General features: G+C 50.9%; 2 protein-coding genes across 8 annotated transcripts in view; one reads left to right on the top strand and one right to left on the bottom strand.

The window, feature by feature from the left end:
• Positions 1-8,681: 8,681 nt before the first annotated feature.
• Positions 8,682-15,712, bottom strand: rpl12 (ribosomal protein L12). 2 transcript variants are annotated; one of them, XM_038782634.1, is made up of 7 exons: positions 15,510-15,712; positions 12,456-12,529; positions 12,260-12,358; positions 9,990-10,071; positions 9,645-9,731; positions 8,828-8,940; positions 8,682-8,734 (listed from the first exon to the last, which is right to left on the bottom strand). In XM_038782634.1, the coding sequence occupies exons 1-7, from the start codon at positions 15,544-15,546 to the stop codon at positions 8,729-8,731; spliced, it is 498 nt and encodes a 165-aa protein (XP_038638562.1). In that variant the 5' UTR covers positions 15,547-15,712; the 3' UTR covers positions 8,682-8,728. The 2 variants fall into 2 exon arrangements, with proteins under 2 accessions (XP_038638562.1, XP_038638561.1); XM_038782633.1 differs by lacking the exon at positions 8,682-8,734 and having other exon boundaries at positions 8,819-8,940.
• Positions 15,713-15,998: 286 nt separating this feature from the next.
• lrsam1 (leucine rich repeat and sterile alpha motif containing 1) overlaps positions 15,999-25,237 on the top strand; it is a 112,627-nt gene continuing 103,388 nt past the window's right edge. For all 6 annotated transcript variants that reach the window (XR_005458558.1, XR_005458557.1, XM_038782632.1 and 3 more), the window contains exons 1-3: positions 15,999-16,273; positions 20,756-20,812; positions 23,626-23,670. Coding sequence is in view for 4 of the 6 variants with exons in the window: in XM_038782632.1 (XP_038638560.1) it covers positions 16,199-16,273; positions 20,756-20,812; positions 23,626-23,670 (177 nt within the window). In the remaining 2 variants the exon portion in view is untranslated. The remainder of the gene's footprint in view (positions 16,274-20,755; positions 20,813-23,625; positions 23,671-25,237) is intronic.

Raw genomic sequence — 25,237 nt, 5'->3', positions numbered from 1 at the left:
TCCAGTTTCACAGGAGTTTCCCACCTCAGGCACCAAGCCATCTATGGTGCCCCACCCTCTTGTGCCGCTATCCTCCTCCTCCTGCTATGCCCTTCCTTTTCTCGTTCCTTTGCACATCTTCGGAAGAGTACATTGTTCCACCTCGCCCTTCCCCTAAACCCCCACCCCCCCCGTCTATTTTCAAATCTAGTCTAACCCGACAGCCCAAACGGGTGGGCGTGGCACATGCCCTAATGGCCAGTCCACCTACGCCGGTGGTGGGGCAGTCCAGAGTCGGCTATGCAGGGGTGGTGGCCTCTTCAGCCTCCACTACTCCTGCAGCCCTGCCACCCTTCCAGTTGCTAACCTGGAAAGTGGGGGTTAAGTGCTATGCTCACCCCACCGTCACCATGGAGGCATGCGTTTGCGCAATGGTCGGGCAGTTGGCCTCTCGGCTATTGTGGCCACCTCTCGTATGTACAGGAATGTCGTGGTTTTTCTTGAGGGCTGAGAATACAGTCCACCTCGCCCTTGAAACGTGGCTCACGGCAAACATCCCAGGACCTTCGTGGGGGTGGACCCTCTTGAGGCCACCACCGAGAAGGTCGTATTGTCCAATGTCCCTCCGGAGCTCCTCCTCCCCCAAGTCCAACTACTGGGGGAGGTACATTCTGAGGTGGCGCTGCTCCTACTTGGCCTAAAAGATGCCTCCCTCAGTCACATGTACTCCTTCTGATGCCAGGTTTTTGTCTGCCTGGCCCGGGAGGAGATATTAGAGGAGGTTCAAAGTCTTCCATCAAGGGGAGACTTTGTGTATATTTTGGTCTGCAGATGGCATGCTTTGCCGTGCCTGCAAGAAGGCGGGGTATGTGCGCAAGAATTGCCTCGCCACCATGGGCACCAAGGTGGCCACGGCTGGCTCCGTCGCCCCCTCACCCGATGTTACCACTTCACGACCATGAGGGTCGGGAGGACATCCGCAAGGCCCGTAAGAAGGCGAGGTGGATCAGCCCCAGACACCCCCAACCCCGTGACCTGGAACTCTGGCTTGGGGGTTCTTGATACACCTTGCCCCGCAGACACTCCATCTCAGCTGGGGCCCATTGACGCCTCAGTGTCAGGTACTGGGCCCAGCATCGCTTCAGCCTGGATCAACAAGGTGGGGAGTGGTGGTGATGAGCCCCAGCCTCCGACGTCAGCCACATCCATCTCGGTTCTGGAGCTTTTCCCCAAATTATTCCCGGATCTGTCCAGTGGCCCAGCGTCGCAACAGGAGAGGGGGTCTGAGCAAACCCCCTTCTGGCCCAGTTCCCCGACAGGAGATAGGGAGGAACCTTCTACTGACTGGAAAAAAAGGCGTGGGGTCAGGCGGCAGCTCCTTACGCTGCTGGCTGACAGGTTTCTTGTCTCAGATCCGGAGGTCAGGGCCCAAATCCGAAGTTTTTACAGCACCTTTTCTCCCCGGATCCGTCAAGCAAGGATGCTTGCAGAGATTTGTAGGAGGGCCTACCGCAGGGTGCCGGGAGTCTTAATACCCCTAAAAGGCTGGGGGAGCTGACCAACACTCTTGACAACCTGTCCAGGAGCAAAACCTCAAGCTGAACGTGTAGTTCTTCAGAGCATACTGGGGAGCGACTGCGCGTGGGTCCTGGGGGAAAGTATCGCAACTGGGGGATGCCTCTCTTGTGGCGCAGGGCCACTACTGCCCTGCTGCCAAAGGTGTGGGGCTGTCACCTTAAAAACTGGTGACCGGTTTCCCTCCTCAGCATGATCTTCGTCAAGGTAATGTGTGTGCGCCTTGGCACTGCGCTGGACCACATAATCCACCCCGACTAGTCCTACATGGTCCCAGGCTGCACAATTATGGCAACATCTATCTGCTCCATCATCTCCGGAGGGCAGGTATATCTTACAGGTGTTCGACAGGGTGGATTACGAATATTTATTCGGGACGCTGCAAGCATTTGGTTTCGGGACGCATTTCGTCCAGAACTGACTTCTGTACACTGCGGGAGTGTCTTGTTAAGGTTAACGGGTCCCTGACAGCACCGCTGGGAGAGGAATGTGTCAGGATTGCCCCTTGTCTGGCCAACTCTATTCTATTTGCGTGGAGCCTTTCCTGCGAGGTGGTTTTCGGTCCTCGCGGCTTACACAGATAACGTGCTCCTCATGTTCACTGACCCTGCTACCTGCGGAGGTGAGTGCCAGGCTCTGTACTCCACCATGTCCTTTGCCAGGATCAACTGGGCCATGTATTCCAGACTTCCGGTCAGTCTGTCACAGAGGAGCTCAGGCCTTTCACCTGGAGCAGGATCAGCCTCTGCTACTTGGGAATCCAAATATGCCCGGCTGAGGAATCCTGGCCAGCTAATTGGAAGGAGCTGGAGACCAAGGCCACCGCTTGCTTTAGATGCTGGACAGGACTGCTCCGAGGACTGTCTTACAGGGGTCAAGTTCTCATCATAAACAAGCAGATAGCCTCCATGTTGTGGTACTGTTTGGTCACTTTGACCCCTCCCCCTGACTAGTGATATCATAGTAAGAAGTCTTACAACACCAGGTTAAAGTCCAACAGGTTTGTTTCAAACACGAGCTTTCGGAGCACGGCTCCTTCTTCAGGTGAATGGAAAGGCTTGTTTCCATTCACCTGAAGAAGGAGCCGTGCTCCGAAAGCTCGTGTTTGAAACAAACCTGTTGGACTTTAACCTGGTGTTGTAAGACTTCTTACTGTGCTCACCCCAGTCCAACGCCGGCATCTCCACATCATAGTGATATCATGGTTGTGTTGTAATTCACCAACTGACCACTAGGGGTCTTACTATAAGTGAATGTTAAAGTCAGCTGACCTCACTGGCTTGTGCATGATTTCAGTTTTTTCATATGTTATCTTATATATAGTTTACCCATAGTTAATAAATTTATAGCTTTTTTTTAAAAATAATTTTTATTCAAATTTTCACAAAATATCAATAACAAAATACAAAAAGAAAAGAGGAAACACCCTCTCCAATTTAATAAACCCCGCCATATCATTGATCCAGGCCTCCACGCTTGGGGGCCACGCATCCTTCCACTGAAGAAAAATCATCCGCCGGGCTACCAGGGACGCAAAGGCCAGAACACCGGCCTCTTTCGCCTCCTGCATTCCCGGCTCCTCTGCAACCCCAAATATTGCGAGCGCCCAGCCCGGTTTGACCCTGGATCCTACCACCCTCGACACCGTCCTCGCTACGCCCTTCCAAAATTCCTCCAGCGCTGGGCATGCCCAGAACATATATTGGCATGGTTTGCTGGGCTCCCCGAGCACCTAACACACCTGTCCTCACTCCCAAAAAACCGGCTCATCCTTGTCCCGGTCATGTGAGCCCTATGCAGCACCTTAAATTGTATGAGGCTGAGCCTCCCTAGGGCATCCGCCCACGTCCCCTCCTCGATCTCCTCACCCAGCTCCTCCACCGAGGCCCCGTCCTCCTCCTGCATCACTTGGTACGTTGCCGAGATCCTCCCTTCTCCAACCCACACCCCCGAGAGCACCCTGTCCTGGACCCCGTGCGGCAGCAACAGTGGGAACTCCGCCACTTGCCGCCTGACAAACGCCCTTACCTGCACATACCTGAAGGTGTTCCCCGGGGGGAGCCCGAACTTCTCCTCCAGCTCACCCAGGCTTGCGAACTTCCCATCCACAAACAGGTCCCCCATCCTCCTGATACCTGCCCTGTGCCAACTCAGGAGCCCGCCGTCAATTCTCCCCCCCCCCCCGCCGGGTGCAGTCAGGGTAGACTGACTGCACCCTACCCACCAAAGACAGCGGCAGCATGTCCCACCTCTTAAACTCCTCCTCCATTTGCTCCACCAGCCTCGTGAGGTTAAGCTTATGCAAGGCCCCCAGCTCCTGGCCACCTGGACCCCCAAGTACCCGAAGCTCCTCTCCGCCCTTTTTAGTGGGAGCTCATCAATCCCCCCCTCCTGGTCCCCTGGGTGAACAACAAACAGCTCACTCTTCCCCATGTTGAGCTTGTACCCTGAGAAATCCCCAAACTCCCTGAGAATCCTCATTACCTCCGGCATCCCCCCCCCCCCCCAACCGGGTCCGCCACATACAACAAGTCATCTGCATAGAGCGACACTGTGTTCCTCCCCACCTCGCACAAGCCCCCTTCAATTCCTCAACTCCCTCAACGCCATGGCCAGGGGTTCAATTGCCAGCGCAAAGAGCAGGGGGGACAAGGGACAAGGGACACCCCTGCCTCATCCCTCGGTATAGCTGAAAATACTCCGACCTCCTCCTATTCGTGGCCACACTTGCCACCAGGGCCTCATAACAGCCTCACCCACCTGACAAACCCCTCCCCAAACCCGAAACTTTTCAGCACCTCCCACAAGTACCCCCACTCGACCCTATCAAAAGCCTTCTCCGCATCTAGCGCCACAACTATCTTCGCCTCCCCTTCTACCGCCGGCATCATTATAACATTCAAGAGCTTCCGTATATTAGTATTCAACTGCCTCCCTTTCACGAACCCCGTTTGATCCTCGTGACTAACCTGCGGCACACAGTCCTCGATCCTCGTGGCTAAAACCTTCACCAACAACTTGGCGTCTACATTTAAGAGTGAGATCGGCCTGTATGACCCACATTGCAGAGGATCCTTGTCCCGCTTAAGGATCAAGGAAATCAGCGCCCGAGACATCGTCGGAGGCAAAGCCGCTCCTTCTCCTGCCTCGTTGAATGTCCTAACTAACAGAGGGCCCAGCAGGTCTGCATACGTCTTATAGAATTCGACCGGGAACCCACCCGGTCCCGGCGCCTTCCCCGGCTGCATGCTCCCTATCCCTTTAACCAACTTCTCCAACCCAACCGGCGCCCCCAGTCCCTCCTCCACCCTTGGGAATCTAAGCCGGTCCAGAAAACGCCCCATCCCTCCCTCCTCCAATGGGGGTTCTGACCGATACAGTTCCTCGTGGAAGTCCCTGAAGACCCCATTGATGTCTACCCCACTTCGCACCACATTCCCTCCCCTATCCTTAACTCCACCGATCTCCCTAGCTGCATCTCGCTACCGAAGCTGGTGCGCCAGCATCCGGCTTGCCTTTTCCCCATATTCATACACCGCCCCCTGTGCCTTCCTCAACTGCACTTCCGCCCTCCTGGTGGTCAACAGGTCAAATTCGGCCTGGAGACTACGCCGCTCCCTAAGCAATCCCTCCTCCGGAGCCTCTGCATACCTCCTGTCCACCCTCACCATCTCCCCCACCAACCTCTCCCTCTGCTCTCTCCTCTCCCACTGGACCCAAATGGAGATCAACTCTCCCCTAACCACCGCCTCCCAGACCATCCCCACTCGGACCTCCCCATTGTCATTGGCCTCCAGGTACCTCTCAATACATCCTCGGGTCCGCCAGCAACCCCACCTCTAAGCACCAAAGCGGGCGCTGGTCTCTCTCTTCCCCCAGCTCGAGCTCCACCCAATGCGGGGCATGATCAGAAATGGCTATCGCCGAGTACTCAGTATCCTCCACTCTCGCAATCAGCGCCCTACTCATAACAAAAAAATCAATCCGGGAATAGGCTTTATGCACATGGGAGAATGAAAATTCCCTGACCCTCGGTCTCGCAAACCTCCATGGGTCAACTCCTCCCATCTGGTCCATAAACCCCCTCAGTACCTGAGCTGCCGCTGGTCTCCTACCCATCCTAGATCTGGATCGATCCAGTGCCGGATCCAACACCCATTGCCCACCAGTAGGTTCTCCTCCTCCCCCTACCGATCTCAGCGCAGGAAAAAGCCTATGCTTCCCAGCTCCGGCCCCGCCCCCTTCAGCGCGGGAAGAAGCCCGCGCTTTCCACCTGCCCGACCCCGCTTCCTCTGACGTAGCTCCCTTTACCGGCGCGGTCCCCTCGCAGGGCTCCAACCCCCCCCCCCCCTTCCCGCCATCAGCCCCCCACCCTGCAGGTCTGCCCCCCTCCCCGAGCCCATCCGACAGACCCAAGCAAAAACAGTGCCTCACCGACCCTAAAAGCAACAAAGAACCAACAATAAACAGAGAACCCCCCCCCCAAAAAATGTAACACAGCTACACGCAAATCCCCGTACCCAACCCTCAGTTTGAGTCCAATTTTTCAGCCTGTACAAAGGCCCAAGCCTCCTCCGGGGACTCAAAGTAAAAGTGTCGGTCCTTGTAGGTGACCCACATATGAGCCGGCTGCAGTATGCCGAACTTCACTCCCTTCCTATGTAGCACCGCCTTCGTCCGGTTGTACCCGGCCCTCTTCTTCGCCACCTCCGCACTCCAATCCTGGTAGATCCGTACCTCCGTGTTCTCCCACCTGCTGCTCCGCTCCTTCTTGGCTCACCTGAGCACACACTCCCGGTCAGCAAACCTGTGGAACCGCACCAGCACCGCCCATGGCGGCTCATTAGGCTTGGGCCTCCTCGCCAATACTCTGTGGGCCCCCTCCAGCTCCAGGGCCCCCTGAAAGGACTCAGCTCCCATCAGTGAATTTAACATGGTGACCACATAGGCCCCCACGTCCGACTCCTCCAGCCCCTCCGGAAGGCCCAGGATCCGCAGATTTTTCCACCTCGAATGGTTCTCCATCTCCTCGAACCTCTCCTGCCATTTTTTATGGAGCGCCTCCACCGTGAGGCCTAAGATCTCGTCCTCGTTTTCGGAGACCTTTTGCCGGACCTCTCGGATTGCCACCCCTGGGCCGTCTGGGTCTCCAGCAGCTTATCAATCGAAGCCTTCATCGGCTCCAGCAGCTCTGCTTTAAGCTCCCTGAAGCAGCGCTGAAGAGCCTCCTGCTGCTCCTGCGCCCACTGCCTCCATGCTGCCTGGTCTCCGCCTGCCGCCATCTTGTGCTTCTTCCCTCGCACCTGCTTTGGCTTTGCTACCACTTTTTTTACTCGCCCAACTCCTGGTCCAGGCCATACGCTGCTGGGGAAATGTTGCTGACTCAAGTACTGCTAGGGGCCCTAAAAAGAGCCCAAAAGTCCGTTCCTAGCGGGAGCTGCTGAACGTGCGACTTAGCTCCTCCATGATGGGTGTGCTTTGGTGATGCATTTCTTCTGCCGGGTGCACGGCCTGAATTATGACATGCAGCTCCTGTTCATAGATTTGCAGGGTCTTTGCTACCCTCTGCAGGTGCTGGCCATCCTTTACCAGGACCTGCTCAAAGTCTGGAGCATGATCACCTCGCTCCACAGCTCTCCCCTCCAAGGAGTCGCTACTCAGGAATCCACACCTCCACCAATATAATTGTGTGGCTGGCAGAGGTGCAAGCTGCAGCTGCCAGCGTGACCATGTAAGGAGGTGAAGGTTATGCAGCATGAGCCCGTACAGGAAACCCCTCCACATAGTGCGAAAAGGCACAGAGGGCATTTCCGTGGGGCGGCTAGGATTGTGGGGAATCAGCCCCTAAGAGAGATGCTGGGTGGCAGAGGTGTGGGCTGGATGACACTCGTGCGTTAGCACAATGAGTGGCGGTGGATATCCACATCATGGCCAATGCCACCCGAGACCTCAAAACAGTCATGCTCGGACCCGATGGCACTCATGGTCTGGAGGACACGGTGTGCAATGGTATTCCATCTGGGCAAGCCCCTGCCTGGACAGAAAAAAACTCCCTTGGGGGCTAGTCGAGGGGCTATTCCTAGCCGCCTCATGGAAATGCCCCCTGTGCCTTTTCGCACTGATACTTTTCTCATCCCCATAACCCCTGATCCCCTTATTAATCAACAACCTATCTATCTCGGTCTTAAGATACTCAGTGATTTGGCCTCGTCTTCTGCGGCATAGTTCTACAGATTCACCACCCTCTGGCTGAAGAAATTCCTCCTCATCTCTGTTTTAAAGGATCAGCCCTTCAGTCTGAGGTTGTCCCCTCTGGTTCTAGTTTTTCCTACTAGTGGAAACATCCTCTCCACGTCCACTTTATCCAGGCCTCAGTATCCTGCAAGTTTCAATAAGAAATTGAAACCCCCATCCTTCTAAACTCCAACTCTGCGATTTAGCGCTAACAGCTATGTGCTGCGCGTGTAACCTGCTCCCTGCCTGGGAGATTGTTTCATTCAATTTTAAAAGCCGTTTACAGCTGTTAGCCGCTTCTCCCATGCTTGAGAATGCCGCAACCGATCGCTTCCCAACACCCAACCGTGACCCACCCACAGTCACAACCTGCAGTTTGAAGAAACCCTGTGTTCTGGTTGCCCACAAGGTGATTTCAGACCCACCGCCCAACCTCTTGCAGCAAACACCCAGGTGAGCACTGTGCAAAATCCACAAAACTAACAATGGTGGCTGGTGCAGAAAATTGAAATATGCTTTAAGATTGGGGCAGATTTGGCGTGCAGCCGTTGTACTGAATGCTGACAGAAGGATTCTAATCCTCTGCACTTGAGTGCAAAAAATATGTTCTACGATGGGGGGGAAAAACCTTGCCACCCGAGTTTACAGCATATTAAAATCATCCAGCATCTTGTCAGAACTGGAGTATAGTAAATAAACCCATAAATCAACAAACTGAATTCAATAAGTTGCAACAAGTCCCGCAAAATGAATTTGTCCAGAATGATCTAGTATTATCCCTCCTAATGTACTTTTGTACCATGTACAATTCTAGTTAGGCAAACGTTCAGGAATTGATGAAAGTGGTGACTAAACTTGCTGACTTAGATTAGAATTGAAAGGCTACAGACAGGTTCATTTTTTTAAACTTTATTTGGTAATGTTTTACTGCACCCCCACTTCATTCCTGTTGGAAGAAAAAAAAACAATATTAGTGACTTGGCAAAACCTGGATCAGAAATGAACTTCCGTTCAAGGCAATCCAAGAAAATCAACTTACAGAAGGACACTCAAGCTTGCCCTGGTTGATATCCTCAATCATACTGTGGGGGTGTTTGCCATCAATGTTGCAACCAATGGACTGAGCAGTTCCAAGGATTTCCTTTACTGTTCCTGTGGTGGTTACAAAGAGCCTATTCCATCAAATTCTGTATGTACACACATGATGTAAAAGCTGATCTGGTGTAAAAATCAACCCCATGATTTTGGCTTAAAACCAGATTCCCATATCTTACAAAATTAACCCTAAGTTTTTTAAAGCTCAAAGTGTAAAATCCATTATTGATTCAAACTTTACACCTAACCATATTTCCCCAGTTCCTACTTGTCAATTAATGCAGGAAGAATGAAGATTGATCGTGTTTGGGGAGAAAATGGAGATCACCAGGAAAAAAAACACGAACGAACAGCAGGAATGGAAGTAGGAGGATGCAGGGACCAACTTCCAGAAAAAAACCTCACCTGGGCCTTGTGTCCTCAATCATTGCCCTCAGCCTTCCAGGGGAGGAATGCTAACTGTGTAAACCCCTGCACCAAGTTGCCAACATGACATTTTCCAACAGAGTGGTCCTTCCCTTTCCCTCAAGTAGCATTGAAACCTTCGGCCCAGCTGATTTTCCTGGTTCCTCTCGTGGGGTATAGAAAAATGGGGGGTGGGCTCCTCAATAAAAACAGTAAACAGCTGCTGAGGAATTTCCCCATTACCTTGTGAATTCTATTGAGACTCATTTTGCATAAAATAATAAATCCCAAAATTTGATATTTACAGAAGTAAATGGTACATGTCATTGCCCACTACATTGGCAGTCAGTGCCCACCTGAAAGTTCCCTGGCCAGAGAACGGTGCCTCATCTGTCGAGCAATACTAACCACCTCATCAAAGGTGATGCTGCCAGTGTGTTTAACTAGAAAAAGAAAACAGAATCAAGAGTTAATACACATACAGTTGGCTTGTTGTCAGTGGGCAACTATATCACCAGCAAGTTAATTCAATGCAGTGAATGACAGACTCTATCCTAGTTTCTGCTTCAGCTGCATGAGCGAGGACAAGTTCAAAAATCATCAAACTAATGTTTGACTTTAAACTTGTCTAGCAGGGAGAACGCAATTGATTCTTTTACACAAACTGAAAAGCATAGACTCCCCCCAGCATTTTTACTTACTGTTCTTTTGCTTTTTCCTGTCACGGGGTGGTTCCTTCAGGGCCTTGATGATGAGAGCAGAGGCGGATGGAACAACCTCAATCTATGAATGAAATATAGCTGTCAGTGCAGGATACTGTGACGAACACAAAACAAAACTAGACTTCTAATAAAAACATACCCACTCATTTCAGCTTGCTCAACTACATAGATTATCATAGAATTTACAGAGCTGAAGGAGGCCATTCGGCCCATCGAGTCTGCACCGGCTCTTGGAAAGAGCACCCTACCCAAGGTCAACACCTCCACCCTATCCCCATAACCCAGTAACCCCACCCAACACTATGGGCAATTTTGGACACCAAGGGCAATTTAGCATGGCCAATCCACCCAACCTGCACATCTTTGGACTGTGGGAGGAAACCGGAGCACCCGGAGGAAACCCACGCACACACGGGGAGGATGTGCAGACTCCGCACAGACAGTGACCCAAGCCGGAATCGAACCTGGGACCCTGGAGCTGTGAAGCAATTGTGCTATCCACAATGCTACTGCGCTGACCCACATCATTCATGTTATGTCAAATGCACAGAAGAGTTCAGGAAGATCTTTTAGCTGCCATTAATAGAAAGGATTGCACACGCACTGCCTGCGAAGAATACAGAAAAAACCTTTCTCCACCCAACCCATGCACACCAGTAACAGTAAAACTCAAATGCTTTGAAAGCAGGTTCTAACAACTGTAACTACAATAGATTCAGGTACAAAATCTTCCCTACCACCAAGCCATACACTTGTCTCAATTACTCAACATCTAAATCACATCAAGATAATGAATCTCAACCACCTTCACAAATATTCTGCAAGGTACTTTCCAGATTACCTGTCCCCAGGGATGCTTTCAAAATGTTGGGCAGCATGGTGGCCAGTGATTAACACTGCTGCCTCACAGCGCAAGGGACTGATCCCAGTCATGGGTGACTATCTGTTTAATAGTTTGCACGTTCTCCCAGTGTCTGCGTGGGTTCCTCCCGTTTCCTCCCATAGTCCAAAGATGTGCAGGTTAGGTGGATTGGCCACACCTCAACTTCGATTCAACCGACTATATGCAGTTCAAGACAGAGTCAAGTCCTACACACACTTGTTTTCTGAGAATGTCTCTTCCTGATCAGTCGAATGCCAGCACAGTGGTTAGCACTGCTACCTCACAGCACCAGGGACCAGAGTTTGATTCTGACTTTGGGTGACTGTACATTCTCCCAGTGTCTGCGTGGGTTTTTCCAGGCGCTCCGTTATCCTCCCGCAGTCTAAAGATGTGCAGTTTAGGTGGATTGGTTATGCTAAATTGCCCTTTAATGTCCAAAGGATGGTGGGGTTATGACGATAGGACAGGAGATATGGCATTGGTAGGGTGCTCTTTCAAAGGGTTTATGCAGATCCAATGGGCCAAATGGCCTCCTTCTGCACTGTAGGGATTCAATGATCAGTGATGTCACATTGGCATGACTACTGACCCAGGGGACAGTGGAAATAATCATCAGGGCTCCTATTCCCATCATGAATTAGCATCTTCTGGTAAACAGGACTGTTCATGCACATTTTGTGAACACACTAGTTAGGATTTGACATCACCTACAAACAAATAGCCTGCCACCTGGGATTTTATAATGGATCAAATGTACAAGCAAGGCTCAGCTGCGCACTGGGCAATACAAAGATTTTGGCAGGAAGCAAAGACAGTGACTTGGGAAAAGCAGCAACTATGGCTTTATTTGGGCAACAAGGCAGCAGAGACAAGCAAATGTCTTACCCAGAATATCTCAACAATCAAAGTAGGGTGTGTATTAGTGTATTAATTTAGAAACCATTGGCAGCACAGTGGTTAGCATTGCTGCCTCACGGCACTGAGGTCCCATGTTCGATCCCGGCTCTGGGTCACTGTCCGTGTGGAGTTTGCACATTCTCCCCATGTTTGCGTGGGTTTAACCCCCATAACCCAAAGATGTGCAGGGTAGGTGGATTGACCAGGCTAAATTGCCCCTTAATTGGAAAAAACGAATTGGGTACTCTAAATTTTTTAAAAACTTAGAAAACATTGCACTGTCACAGCAGAAAACTGCTTTGTTGTACCCTTCTCGAATACCTGGGAACCCCAGGTATTGTTGCACTGCTTTTCAGGTAGGCTTTAATACATGATTGATAGGAAATTCAGCCTGCTACACCTGAAAAGGGGTTCGTCGAGGCACAAGTAACATGCAACAACTTACACACACACAACCCCCCACCTTTACCTGTGCCTGTCGGTTCTGAATAGTCAGCTTGATCGTGATTCGCAGACCTTTCCAGTCACCTGTAGCCTTGGCAATGTCATCTCCTACCTTCTTGGGAGACTAAACAGGGTGTGGGGGGGAAAATAAGGCAAAATTAACAATAGAAAAGACCTGCTAGCAGCCATCTTCAAATCGTGTAAAGGGTGCAAACACTCACCAGACCCAGTGGGCCAATCTTGGGGGCCAGAGATGAGGTGGCACCAACTTCACCCCCAGTGCATCGGAGGAATACTGTGGAAACACAACGACAGTCAAACGGGTACACTTAACAAACAAAACTGCTAATTCATCAGAATTCCCTAGATGCACGAGTCCTCATTTTGTTGTATGAATTGAGGGACAGGGCTAGCATTCTACAAAACCAGCCTTTGCAAACAAGCTTTCTTTAACTCGGCACTATAAATTCAATACAAAGAAGCTCAAATTTTAAATTGACTTTTTACCTTGGCTGCCGCTCCCTCAAAACTCTTGAATATTACATGATTTTATTGAGTAAATGAATAATCACTACCCCTTGAGGACTAGAGAGCTAATTTGAAAAATGAATCCAGATTCAACTTGATATCCTGATATTTATTTATAATTTGGGGAGCCAAGGCCAGGCAATTACCATCCAGATATCATTTTAATTAAAAATTCTACACTTCATACCTGCTCCTACATTGGTTTTTAATAATGATGTGATGCCAGCGTTGAACTGAGGTTGAGCACAGTAAGAAGTCTGACAACACCAGGTTAAAGTCCAACAGGTTTGTTTCGAATCATTAGCTTTCGGAGCACTGCTCCTTCCTCAGGTGAATGGAACAGTTCACCTGAAGAAGGAGCTGCACTCCGAAAGCTAGTGATTAGAAACAAACCTGTTGGACTTTAACCTGGTGTTGTAAGACTTCTTACTGGTCTTTAATAATCTGCAGTAACAGTTTAATTTCACTTGCATTTCTGTCTATGCTGGTTCTCGGCAAGAGAAGGTCGCCTAGTCCTATAACCCTGCTTTTCCCTGGACACTGGAACTGAATGCTGTAATCGATTTCTATGAAGTGGCAAGAAAATCCTGACAATCCAATATTCAACTAGATGCAATACTGGAGCTGTTTGAGTATGAACAAGCGCAAGTGAAACTCAAGAAATCTCTTCATTCTTGGGAAAATCATCCATCCCCAGCTGTCCTCCGATGGGGGTAATGAATCTTCTTGAGTCGTGCCAGTCCTCACATTGAAGGAATGCTGAGAATGGGTGTTGGATTAGTAGAGGATTTCAACCAGTGATGCCCGAAAGATTAGGCCTTACAAGGCCCTTCAAGCCTGCTTTGCCATTTGATAAAAAGTGCAGCCAGAATTTGACATAGTTTCATTTTCAAATGCCTATCGACTGGAGTATAAACTCAGTGTACATCCACATTCATCAGACAGATCACCAAAAACTCAAACCTTCCGAGTGAAGACATTTCTCATGTTGGGCATGTCATTGGCGTTCATAACATGTATTAACATTGTTGCTCAATCTCTTTCAAAGAGAAGTACTTACTGCGTGCCTTTACTTAAAAGAACTAAACACTGAACACTTAAGATTTACTTTGGTAACCATTCTGTATAAATGGACCTGGCGTACAACATAATTTCCAAAACACAAATGGAAAGGCAGGGATTTATCCAGCGTTTCTTCATGTGCATTAATTTGAAATGAAGCTAATGCAGGACACTAACCGCTAGGTTGCAGACAATACAATAAAAGGGAACCAGTGCAATGGAGCAGCCTGATAATTTAAGTCTCTGCATGGGTTGCAGTTTAAAATCCTGTCAAGATTGTTCGAGGAAAAAAAGGGAGTTAAACCACTTTGGGATAAGGAACAGATCAGCAGAGTATTTCCTAAATGGCAAGAAATTAGAAAGTGTAGATGTACAAAGGGACCACCTGGGTGTCCTCCACACGTCACTGAAGGCAAGCATGCAGGTGCAGCAATGGAATGTTAGCCTTTGAGATTCAAGCACAAGAGTAGTGAGGTCATGCTTCAATTGTAAAGAAGCTTGGTTAGACTGTACCTGGATTACTGTGCAATTTTGGTCCTTACCTCAAAAAGGATATTATTGCCATAGAGGGAGCGCAAAGATTTATTCCGGGATCGGCAGGACTTATGAAGAGAGATTGAGAAAACTGGGCCCCATATTCCCTAGAGTTTCAAAGAATGAAACCTAAAAAATACTCAAGACAGGGTAAACGCAGGTAAGACATTTCCCCTGGTGGAAGTCTAGAACCACAGGGCAGTTTTTAAATAAGGGATCTTGGGACCAAGAGGAGCAGGAATTTATTTAATAATCTTTATTATTGTCACAAGTAGGTTTACATTAACACTGCAATGAAGTTACTGTGGAAAATCCCCTAGTCGCTACACTACAGATCCTGTCCAGGTACATGGAGGGGGAATTTAGAACATCCAATTCACCTAACAAGCACATCTTTTGGGACTTGTGGGAGGAAACCAGAACACCTGGAGGAAACCCACTCAGACACGGGGAGAACGTGCAGACTCTGCACAGACAGTGGCCCAAGCAGGAATCAAACCTGGGACCATGGCACTGTGAAGCAACAGTGTTGAAAAATGAAATGAAAATCGCTTATTGTCACAAGTAGGCTTCAATGAATTTACTGTGAAAAGGCCCTAGTCGCCACATTACGGCACCAGTCCGGGGAGGCTGGTAGGGGAATCAAACCGTGCTGCTGGCCTGCTTTAAAAGCCAGCGATTTAGCCCAGTGAGCTAAACCAGCATAGTGTTAACCACTATGCTACCATGCACAGAGTGGTGAATCTTTGGAATTCCCCAACTCTGGAGGGCTGTGGAAACTCAGTCAATACACATGTTCAAAATGAGGTTCAGATAAGATTCCTGATTAAATAATACGGTAAAGGGATATTTGGATATTGGGTGTAAAAGGCATTGAATTGTGGGAGCAGCGGTGATCGTATTGAATGGTGGAGCCGGCTGGACGGGCCTAATGGCCTCCTCCTGTTCCTGTGGAATCTGAACCTTGGGCTGCTGCTGCCCGAACAGCGATGAACAAACACTTACCCGGGCTGGCCTGTCCTGAGCCGGGAGCCCGCGGCCCGGCGGAAGAGCCCTAACACACACGTGTCCGGAGAGGCCTCAGCCCGGGCTCCCTTTCCCCCCCCCGCCCCAAAAACCCAGCCCCGCCGCCGGACTCCCTGCGTACACACCGATTTTAATTTCGTTGGGGTCGAATTTAGGAGGCATCCTGGCGGCGTTTACTGCACCGGCGAGCGGTTTGGGTGTCGGATGAACCCGGATTCGGGACGACCGAGCAGAAGTTGCACCTTCGCTGACGGGCGCAGTAAGAGGGCGGCTTGCCCGGCGCCACCGCCTTATATACCCGCCCAACGCCGGCCGCCAGCTCCGAGTGGCACCACCGCGCCGCCATCTTGTGTGAGGCACAACACCCCGGGGTTTAAAACCCAAACGGTCACTCTATTGGAAATGATCCACAACCCAAAAAAAATCTGCAAGGCGTGGAACATTTCATCAACATTCACACAGGATGACAGTTAGCCTTATTCTCCTGTCTCTCACGGGAGTTTGGAGGGAACGGGAGAGGGGGGCACCTCTTTACATTCTCCTCGTTGGCGTTGGGAGTTTGGGAGGTCAGGATTGCTGACTCCGCTTGGTGGGAGCGGAACCTCTTGCCTCGCGGTGGGTGCTTGTTGGCGCTGGAGGAGTGAGGTGAGGCGGAACTCGATCCGGGCTCAGTCGCCACTTCGGGTGGACGGGAACCGAGGCAGTTCGGATCTGAACCGGGGGGGAGGCGGTGAAGGTCCCTCCCCCACAAAGCTCTGAGCTGCTGCCCGGGACCAAGACCCCCGCGCCGGGACTGGCGGAGCCTCGGACCGAGATGATGCTCTTCTCCAGGAAGAAGAAGCAGCAGAATGAAGAAGCGCGGAAACGGCTGGAATATCAGATGTGCCTGGTGAGGAAGAGGGGGCAGAGTGAGGGGAGAAGAGAAGAGAAGGAGAGGGGGAAGAGGGGTGAGAAAGGCGGAAGAAGACGGATGGAGAGAGAGGAAGGGGGAGGAGAAGGAGAGGTGGGAAGAGAGGAGAAGGAGAGGTGGGAAGAGAGGAGAAGGAGAGGTGGGAAGAGAGGAGAAGGAGGGGGGGAGATTGAGGGGGGAGCAAGAGACTGAGGGTAAGAGAGTAGTGAGCATAGACAGAGGGGGAGGGGGGAGAGAAAGTGTGGGGGAGGTGCGAGGGGAACTGAGGTGAGGCTGTTGGGGTGGGGGGGACTGGGTGAGGGGACACTTGGCTGGGTCTAAATGGCTCTGACTCTCCTTTGTCAACATTTAACATCTCAATGATTTAAATCCCTCAGACACTTTAATCCAATGGGAGTTTATATCCTTCCCCCATAAAGAAGCTTCAGTCTCGTCTCTTCAAGCTGATGACAGCTGTCCTGTTTTTCCCACCACCTTCATTGAAGAGTTTCTGCCCCATTTAAAACAGGTTTATGTGTGAAAGGCGATGGAGTGATTGCTGACAGCAAGGCAGTTTGAATTCAGTTTGATCTCTGGGTGAGAGCTCCCCCCCCCCCCCCCCCCCCCCCCGGACTAACCCATACATTTACAAAACAGGGTGACTAAATGGAAAGTTCAAAATTCTGCAATGTGCTCAGGACGGACCATAGAATATACAACAAATCTGATCCACAAATACAAATGAAGCATCGCATTCTGCGTCTGTGCAACTTCTAGGCAAGTTTGACAAACCCCTGAAACTGCCTAAGTAAACAAATAGACTTCAGCAGTGGAACTGAAAGGTCTAGCTCTGCTATAAACCAAACAATCTACTTCTAGATTCCCATATATTGACGTGCTTCTAGATTCCCAAGATGTCATCATATATTCCTCATTCTGTTGGTGACAGGTTTACAAATTTGTATATCTACATGACTATTCCTAAACTGTAAATCAGTAACTAACACCAAAGAACTTAATTTAATCTGGCCCACTCTGTCGTACTGATTATTGTTTCAGTAAATTTTACGTAAAATTATCTCTGGGGGTGTTACAGGAACACGCACACATCTTGTGAGCTGTATTGCAGATTATAATGTGTATTTCTTCTGGTACATATCCTTTGAAACATGTAAAACAGTGAGAATGTGCAATCAGCATCATAATATTGTTCTTTTTCATGTAAAATAAATCTGTAATTATAAATACTGCATTTTTGTTCATACCAATGCACAATGTTGGCTGGATAGCTAGTTCGTGATGCAGAGGGAGGCCAAAAGCGTAGGTTCAATTCCCGAACTGGCTGAGGTTATTCATGAAGGCCCTGCCTTCTCAACCTTGCCCCGTGCCTGAAGTGTGATGATCCTCAGGTTAAATCACCACCAGTCAGCTCTCCCCGTCAAAGGGAAAAGCAGCCTCTGGTCACCTGGGGCCTATGGTGACCTTTCTTACTTTACTAATGCCCGATGTTCATTTTGAAAGTGAATTGGGAGGAGGAGGCACAAGGCCAAAGGTTCACTTGGGCCACCTAATACCCTTGTACCGCTCTAATCACAAGTGATATTCTCGCTTACAGCTGACACCTCCATCTGGCCTAACCTGCTGAATGTAAAATTACAGTTGCCATTCTCCCCATCTCCATCAGCCATTTGAGAGCGAATACAGAGATCTGTATTCTCCAGCTGGGGAAACACTCTCTGCTGGAATATCTCATTCTGATGTAGAGCGATGACTCTCTGGCTGCCTGTCTCACTTGTCCAGTGAGGAGTGTTGGTTGATTCCAGTGCTGCCTCATTCTGCTTACTTCACTTATCCAATGTTATCATCTGTGTCCGAGTTCATTGATTTTGGGTGAAGTATTAACACCGACTTGCATACGTTTCTGTGGTCCCTGTTGTGTGAAAATCTGCTGGGGCTTTTTTAGCTGGAGTGGCTAATGAGAGATGGGAAAGAGGCTCAGAAGGGAATTTTTATGGGAGAGGGTTGGCACGGCAGTGAGGCTGAGGAGGATGCAGAGGGCAAGCTGAAATGATTGAAGAAACGGCCCATGAGGAACCGGAGAATGACAAAACAAGTAAGATTAGTGTAGTAAGGATAGAGAGCAGGAGAAGATCAGATATCAACAAAGGGGAGATCCTGCAGGGATTTGATGAGAACGAGAACCTTCATTCTGGTGAAACTAGAGGTGATGGGTCGAGAACATTTGCTGCAAACTGTATGCTTGTAGGTGAAAAGGGGGAGACTGACCAGCCAGCAGCACAATTGAGATGATTATCATAACTAGATGTGCAGACAATAGCACTTTTCTCCGTTTAAAGCACTTGAGTTTTATTTACCCATCATTAGATCGCTAGACACTCCACTGCTCATTGTCGAATATATATTGAGTAAGGTTCCTGGGCAATTGTGTGGTACATTTTAATGATGTGCATTGGTTTGATGGTCTGTTCCTGTCGATTCTCACATAATCATAACTGGGCTCCAGCTGGCAAGTTACAAATAATATTTGTGCCACTTTGCCAGCCAGTCAGAAGAGAAAATTCCTCTCCCCTTCAATGGTCCCCTTCAATGGTCCCCTTCAACCGCCCTATCTCGAACCATTAACATTCTGGGAGATTGTGCTTAATTGTGGCTACAAGTGTAGAGTAAGGCTGGGCACCTTTCTATGAATAAGCGGCTGTTTGACCATGGGTAGCTTTTAATATTTATTGTCACAAGTAGGCTTACATGAAGATACTGTGAAAAGCCCCTAGTCGCCACATTCCGGCGCCTGTTTGGGTACATGGAGGGAGTATTCAAAATGTCCAAATCACCTAACAGCACGTCTTTCGGGACTTGTGGGAGGAAACCGGAGCACACGGAGGAAACCCACGCTGCCATGGGGAGAATGTGCAGACTCTGCACAGATAGTGACCCAAGCCGGGAATCGAACCCGGGACCCTGGTGTTGTGAAGCAACAGTTCTAACCACTGTGCTACCTGCTGCCCATAGCTCCACTTCAAGGCTCTCCACCACAAGGTTCAAGCTGAAGGTTAAATATTTTAAAAAGGGAATCCATTGTTAGATTATTAACCGGGATATGGGAAGAATATTTCCACTTATACGAACACAGGAAATAGGTGCACAAGTAGGCCATTCGGCCCCTCAAACCTTTTCCATCATTCAGTATGACGATGGCTGATCTGTATGTTTTGAGTTCCACTTACCCATCTACCCCCGATAATGTTTGACTCCCTTGCCTAACCAGAATCTATTTACCTCTGCCGTAAAAATATTCTGTGATCTCACTTCCACTGCCTCCTGAGGCAGAGATTTCCAACGTCCTCGTGAGAAAAAAAAAATCTCCTCATCTCTGTCCTATCAGGATGACCCCTAATTTTAAAACAGTATCCAAATTGAGGGGCTGTAAATGCCAGATAGTTCCTAATGAATCAAATTGAGAAATACGGAGAAGTTTCTGTTTGGTTTGAAGGTGGGACTTGCTGCTACGGGAAGTAGTCCAGGCAAATAGCTTGGTTGCTTCAAATAGGAAATTAGATGAGTATGTGAAGAAGAAGTGAACCGAAAGATATAACAAGCAGAGACTAATTGGGCTGAATGACCAGTTTCTCTGCTGTATCTTCTTGTGCAATATCTGGAGCTTGGCAGGTGAAGGGGAATGATTCTTCCCTGTCCTCCTTTTGATGTTGTCTGTTAGATTTCACAGTCCACTTGGAGGGCTGCTGTTTATCACTGAATGTTAGAAGATTCTAAATCAGTGATTTGGGGAGGCGGGGGGGTGGACAGGAGACGACGGTTGGTGGAGATGTTTGGCGCTTTGGCTCTGTAATTCTTTACGAATCTACATCAAGGCTGCAACAGCGCTACTGTGCCATGTGGCATATTCTGTATTTCTAGCACCGTTGGAGCACTGGTGTCTGCTGTAGGTTACAACCATCTTGGCAGCACCAAACAGACCATTCAGGCCAGCGAGTCTATATCAATGTTTCTGCCACATACAAGTCTCTTGCTGCCCTACTTCATTTCTCCCCATCATCATATCTGTAGATTTCCACCTCCCTTATGAACTTGTATCTCTTCTCCTGTTTGCATCACCTAAATTGGTCACTCAATACATGTGTATTGTAATTCTCTCTCTCACCGCCTCACTCCACCTTACTTTAATTCACGCGTTGGCCCTCCGACAAACAGGTGGCTTCTTCGTGCAGATAGTGGATAGAGAAATGTCCCATTTCCAACCCGTTATGGTTACTTTATCATGACACAATAACAGTGGTATTGTTAATGAAGGGTGTGTGAACGTCGTCTCACACTGTGGCCGATGAGAGTGTGAGGGGTGGTCTCCAGCTCCACTCCTCCGTTTGTTTGAAAGCACAACTTGCAACTTTGGTCAAATTTTGACTGGGCTCAAAGCATTAAAAACTCTCCTTCCCTTTTGTGCAGGCCCGAGAGGCAGGTGCAGATGATATCCTGGACATCTCGAAGTGCGAGCTTTCTGAGGTAAGCTGTGGTCGGGGAAGCCCCTGTTCCTATAGGCTGAGAGGCAGCTTGTCCTGTGGTTGGGTATGATTGAAGTGGGTGCAGGCACGCTGCATTGGGGAAATACTTTCGAGAAAGTACTTGCATCTCTACAGCAGCTTTCGTGGCCAATCTATTAAAACACCAGAATGTTTCCTGGGATTGGGGGTTGTGGGGATTAGCCACACAGTTGGGGTTGCAGAAACTGGGATTGTTCTCCTTGGGACAAAGGATATTGAGGGAGATTTGATGGATATGGACAGGATTGTGAAGGGATTGGATAAGATAGACAAAGAAAAACTTCCCGTTAGCTGTTGGTACAAGGACCAGCGGGCACATATTTGAGGTTTTGGATATCAGATACGGGAGGGGGGTTGGATTGGAAATGTGAGGACGTTTTTTTACACTGTTAAGATCCCAGATTAGACCCCAACATTTGTTAGGATATTGGACGAGAACTCCAAACAACTTTTTTTAAATTTGTGAGACTGTGAGGAAAGGATACGTCACACCAAGAGTGATGATTCTAACCAATAAGCTATCTTTTATGTCAAAACAAACTTTAATTTAAACTCAGAATTAACCACATTAACATCAAAGAGAAAAAGCTTCACAATGATCAATTAAACAGTTCTTGTGTAGAGACTTTTGAAGAGAGAGACCCTTTCAAGAACAGATTCAGTACACTTCTGCTCAACTGTCGTTCAACTCAACATCCTGCTATAATAATCTTTATTGTCACAAGCCGGCTTACATTAACACTGCAAATTAAGTTAATGTGAAAACAAAGAAAAATTACAGCACAAGAACAGGCCCTTCGGCCCTCCTGCCGATCCAGATCCTATATCTAAAACTGTCGCCTATTTTCTAAGGATCTGTATCCCTCTGCTCCCTTCCCATTCATGTATCTCCAGATACATCTTAAATGACGCCTCTACCACCTCTGCCGGCAATGCGTTCCAGGCACCCACCACCCTCTGCGTAAAGAACTTTCCATGCGTATCTCCCTTAAACTTTTCCCCCCTCACCTTGAACTCGTGACCCCCCCGTAATTGAGTCCCCCACTCTGGGGAAAAAGCTTCTTGCTATCCACCCTGTCTATACCTCTCATTATTTTGTAGACCTCAATGAGGTCCCCCCTCAACCTTTGTCTTTCTAATAAAAATAATCCTAATCTACTCAACCTCTCTTCATAGCTAGCGCCCTCCACCAGGCAACATCCTAGTGAACCTCACTCGTCGCCACATTCCGGCGCCTGTTCGGGTGCACAGGAAGAATTTTGAATGTCCAATTCACCTAACAAGCACGTCTTTCGGGACTTGAGGGAGGAAACCGGAGCACCCGGAGGAAACTCACTGAGATACAGGAAGAAAGTGCAGACTCCGCACAGACAGTGACCCAAGCCGGGAATCGAACCTGGGACCTTGGAGCTGTGAAGCAACAGTGCTACCCACTGTGATACCGGGTTGCCCTGTCTGGTCAGACTCAAACCCTATGGCAAACTGCAAAACTACAGACAGACCTGGTTCCTCCATTAATCGGTCATCTGTATCCCACTATCACATGACCTGCTTAGCGAGGACTAAATACAACCCCTCATAAATTATCTACTCCCAGGGAATCAAATCTCCAGCAGTCATAACAATATCCCATTCGACCTTTATCTGAAACCAATTAAATGGTTGGAATGAATCATGACCTTTGGAATGAATCATGAACTCTCTTTTACGACAGTCTGGCTGCCTTAACCCAGGCGTTTAATAATATTACTGCCGCAAATATAATATATAATTATTTCTACATTCATCGCCACATAGCAAGTGGTACTAACCTGGAACCTGCTGCCCATGCAGCTAGTAGAGGCAGAGATGGTGATTTCACAAGGACATTGGATGAAGAAAGAGCAGGGTGTGAGTTTTACTGGATTGCTCCACAGAGAGCCAGCAATGATACAGTGGCCTGATTGGCCTCGTTCTTTGCTGTAAATGACTCAATGCCACTTTCTGGTCAACTGTTGCCACAATTCAGAGAACGACAGCCACTGATTTGCACATGGCAAGGTACCAGGCGCTACGATGGGGTGAATATTGACCAAATCATTTTGGGGAAACCATGTTGCTCTTCTCTGAAAGAGCCCGGAGATCTTTTACATTAACATGAGAGGACAGACGGTGCCTTGGCTTATTGCTTCATCTGCGCTTCTTGACGGTGCACCCAGTGCTCATGTCTCTAGAGTGGGATGTGGACAGACTGTGAGGTGAGGCGCAACTACAGACACATGGACCACCTTGTGGGAGTGAACCCTGACAGAGAACCCGCTTAGGTGCTAGCCTGTGAATAATAATGAGTGGGGCTAACTGTGTACCTGACACTGGCATAGCATACCCTGCTGGGATTGAGGGTTCCTTCCCCCTCTGCATATTCCTCCCCCCACTTAGGGTGGAAAGGAAAGAGGAAAAAATATGTACACATGCCTGATTATTATTTCAGTCATTTTTCTTGCTGCCACTAACGTGTGCTGTATGTCATTAAGAAACCTTTCCTGCGCTGGGTATAGACCGTTTCTGTCTCACTGTTCATTTGTTAGTGGAGATCAGTCGAGCTGATCCTACTTCCAGCTGGAGCTGTAAGTGAGCAAATGTGACTGAGTGGGCCTGGGTAACAGGCTGCAGTTCGAAGATCATACAGTGCAATGTGTCAACAATTACAGGGGATGTTCAGTGAGTGATAGAATTTTTAAAGTAATTTGGAGGATTCTGCTGCTGTAGTGTTTATTTTCAATTTTGTGCCACCAGATTCCAGTCAGTGTCTTTTCCATGTGCAGGGTCTTGCAGAAGAAGGTAAGAATTTGTATGTTCATGCCCACCTGCCCGGCACCATAGTGTGCCCGCTTGCCGGGCCCCTCCCTGAGCCCTCCTGCCGGGCCCCTCCCTGAGCCCTCCTGCCGGGCCCCTCCCTGAGCCCTCCTGCCGGGCCCCTCCCTGAGCCCTCCTGCCGGGCCCCTCCCTGAGCCCTCCTGCCGGGCCCCTCCCTGAGCCCTCCTGCCGGGCCCCTCCCTGAGCCCTCCTGCCGGGCCCCTCCCTGAGCCCTCCTGCCGGGCCCCTCCCTGAGCCCTCCTGCCGGGCCCCTCCCCGAGCCCTCCTGCCGGGCCCCTCCCCGAGCCCTCCTGCCCTGCCCGGCCCCTCCCCGAGCCCTCCTGCCGGGCCCCTCCCCGAGCCCTCCTGCCGGGCCCCTCCCCGAGCCCTCCTGCCGGGCCCCTCCCTGAGCCCTCCTGCCGGGCCCCTCCCTGAGCCCTCCTGCCCGGCCCCTCCCTGAGCCCTCCTGCCGGGCCCCTCCCTGAGCCCTCCTGCCGGGCCCCTCCCTGAGCCCTCCTGCCGGGCCCCTCCCTGAGCCCTCCTGCCGGGCCCCTCCCTGAGCCCTCCTGCCGGGCCCCTCCCTGAGCCCTCCTGCCCGGCCCCTCCCTGAGCCCTCCTGCCCGGCCCCTCCCTGAGCCCTCCTGCCGGGCCCCTCCCTGAGCCCTCCTGCCGGGCCCCTCCCTGAGCCCTCCTGCCGGGCCCCTCCCTGAGCCCTCCTGCCGGGCCCCTCCCTGAGCCCTCCTGCCGGGCCCCTCCCTGAGCCCTCCTGCCGGGCCCCTCCCTGAGCCCTCCTGCCGGGCCCCTCCCTGAGCCCTCCTGCCGGGCCCCTCCCTGAGCCCTCCTGCCGGGCCCCTCCCTGAGCCCTCCTGCCGGGCCCCTCCCTGAGCCCTCCTGCCGGGCCCCTCCCTGAGCCCTCCTGCCGGGCCCCTCCCTGAGCCCTCCTGCCGGGCCCCTCCCTGAGCCCTCCTGCCGGGCCCCTCCCTGAGCCCTCCTGCCGGGCCCCTCCCTGAGCCCTCCTGCCGGGCCCCTCCCTGAGCCCTCCTGCCGGGCCCCTCCCTGAGCCCTCCTGCCGGGCCCCTCCCTGAGCCCTCCTGCCGGGCCCCTCCCTGAGCCCTCCTGCCGGGCCCCTCCCTGAGCCCTCCTGCCGGGCCCCTCCCTGAGCCCTCCTGCCGGGCCCCTCCCTGAGCCCTCCTGCCGGGCCCCTCCCTGAGCCCTCCTGCCGGGCCCCTCCCTGAGCCCTCCTGCCGGGCCCCTCCCTGAGCCCTCCTGCCGGGCCCCTCCCTGAGCCCTCCTGCCGGGCCCCTCCCTGAGCCCTCCTGCCGGGCCCCTCCCTGAGCCCTCCTGCCGGGCCCCTCCCTGAGCCCTCCTGCCGGGCCCCTCCCTGAGCCCTCCTGCCGGGCCCCTCCCTGAGCCCTCCTGCCGGGCCCCTCCCTGAGCCCTCCTGCCGGGCCCCTCCCTGAGCCCTCCTGCCGGGCCCCTCCCTGAGCCCTCCTGCCGGGCCCCTCCCTGAGCCCTCCTGCCGGGCCCCTCCCTGAGCCCTCCTGCCGGGCCC

Source organism: Scyliorhinus canicula, chromosome 21, assembly GCF_902713615.1.
Source record: "Scyliorhinus canicula chromosome 21, sScyCan1.1, whole genome shotgun sequence".
Lineage (NCBI taxonomy): Eukaryota > Metazoa > Chordata > Chondrichthyes > Carcharhiniformes > Scyliorhinidae > Scyliorhinus > Scyliorhinus canicula.
This window is presented reverse-complemented; position numbering and strand designations above follow the sequence as displayed.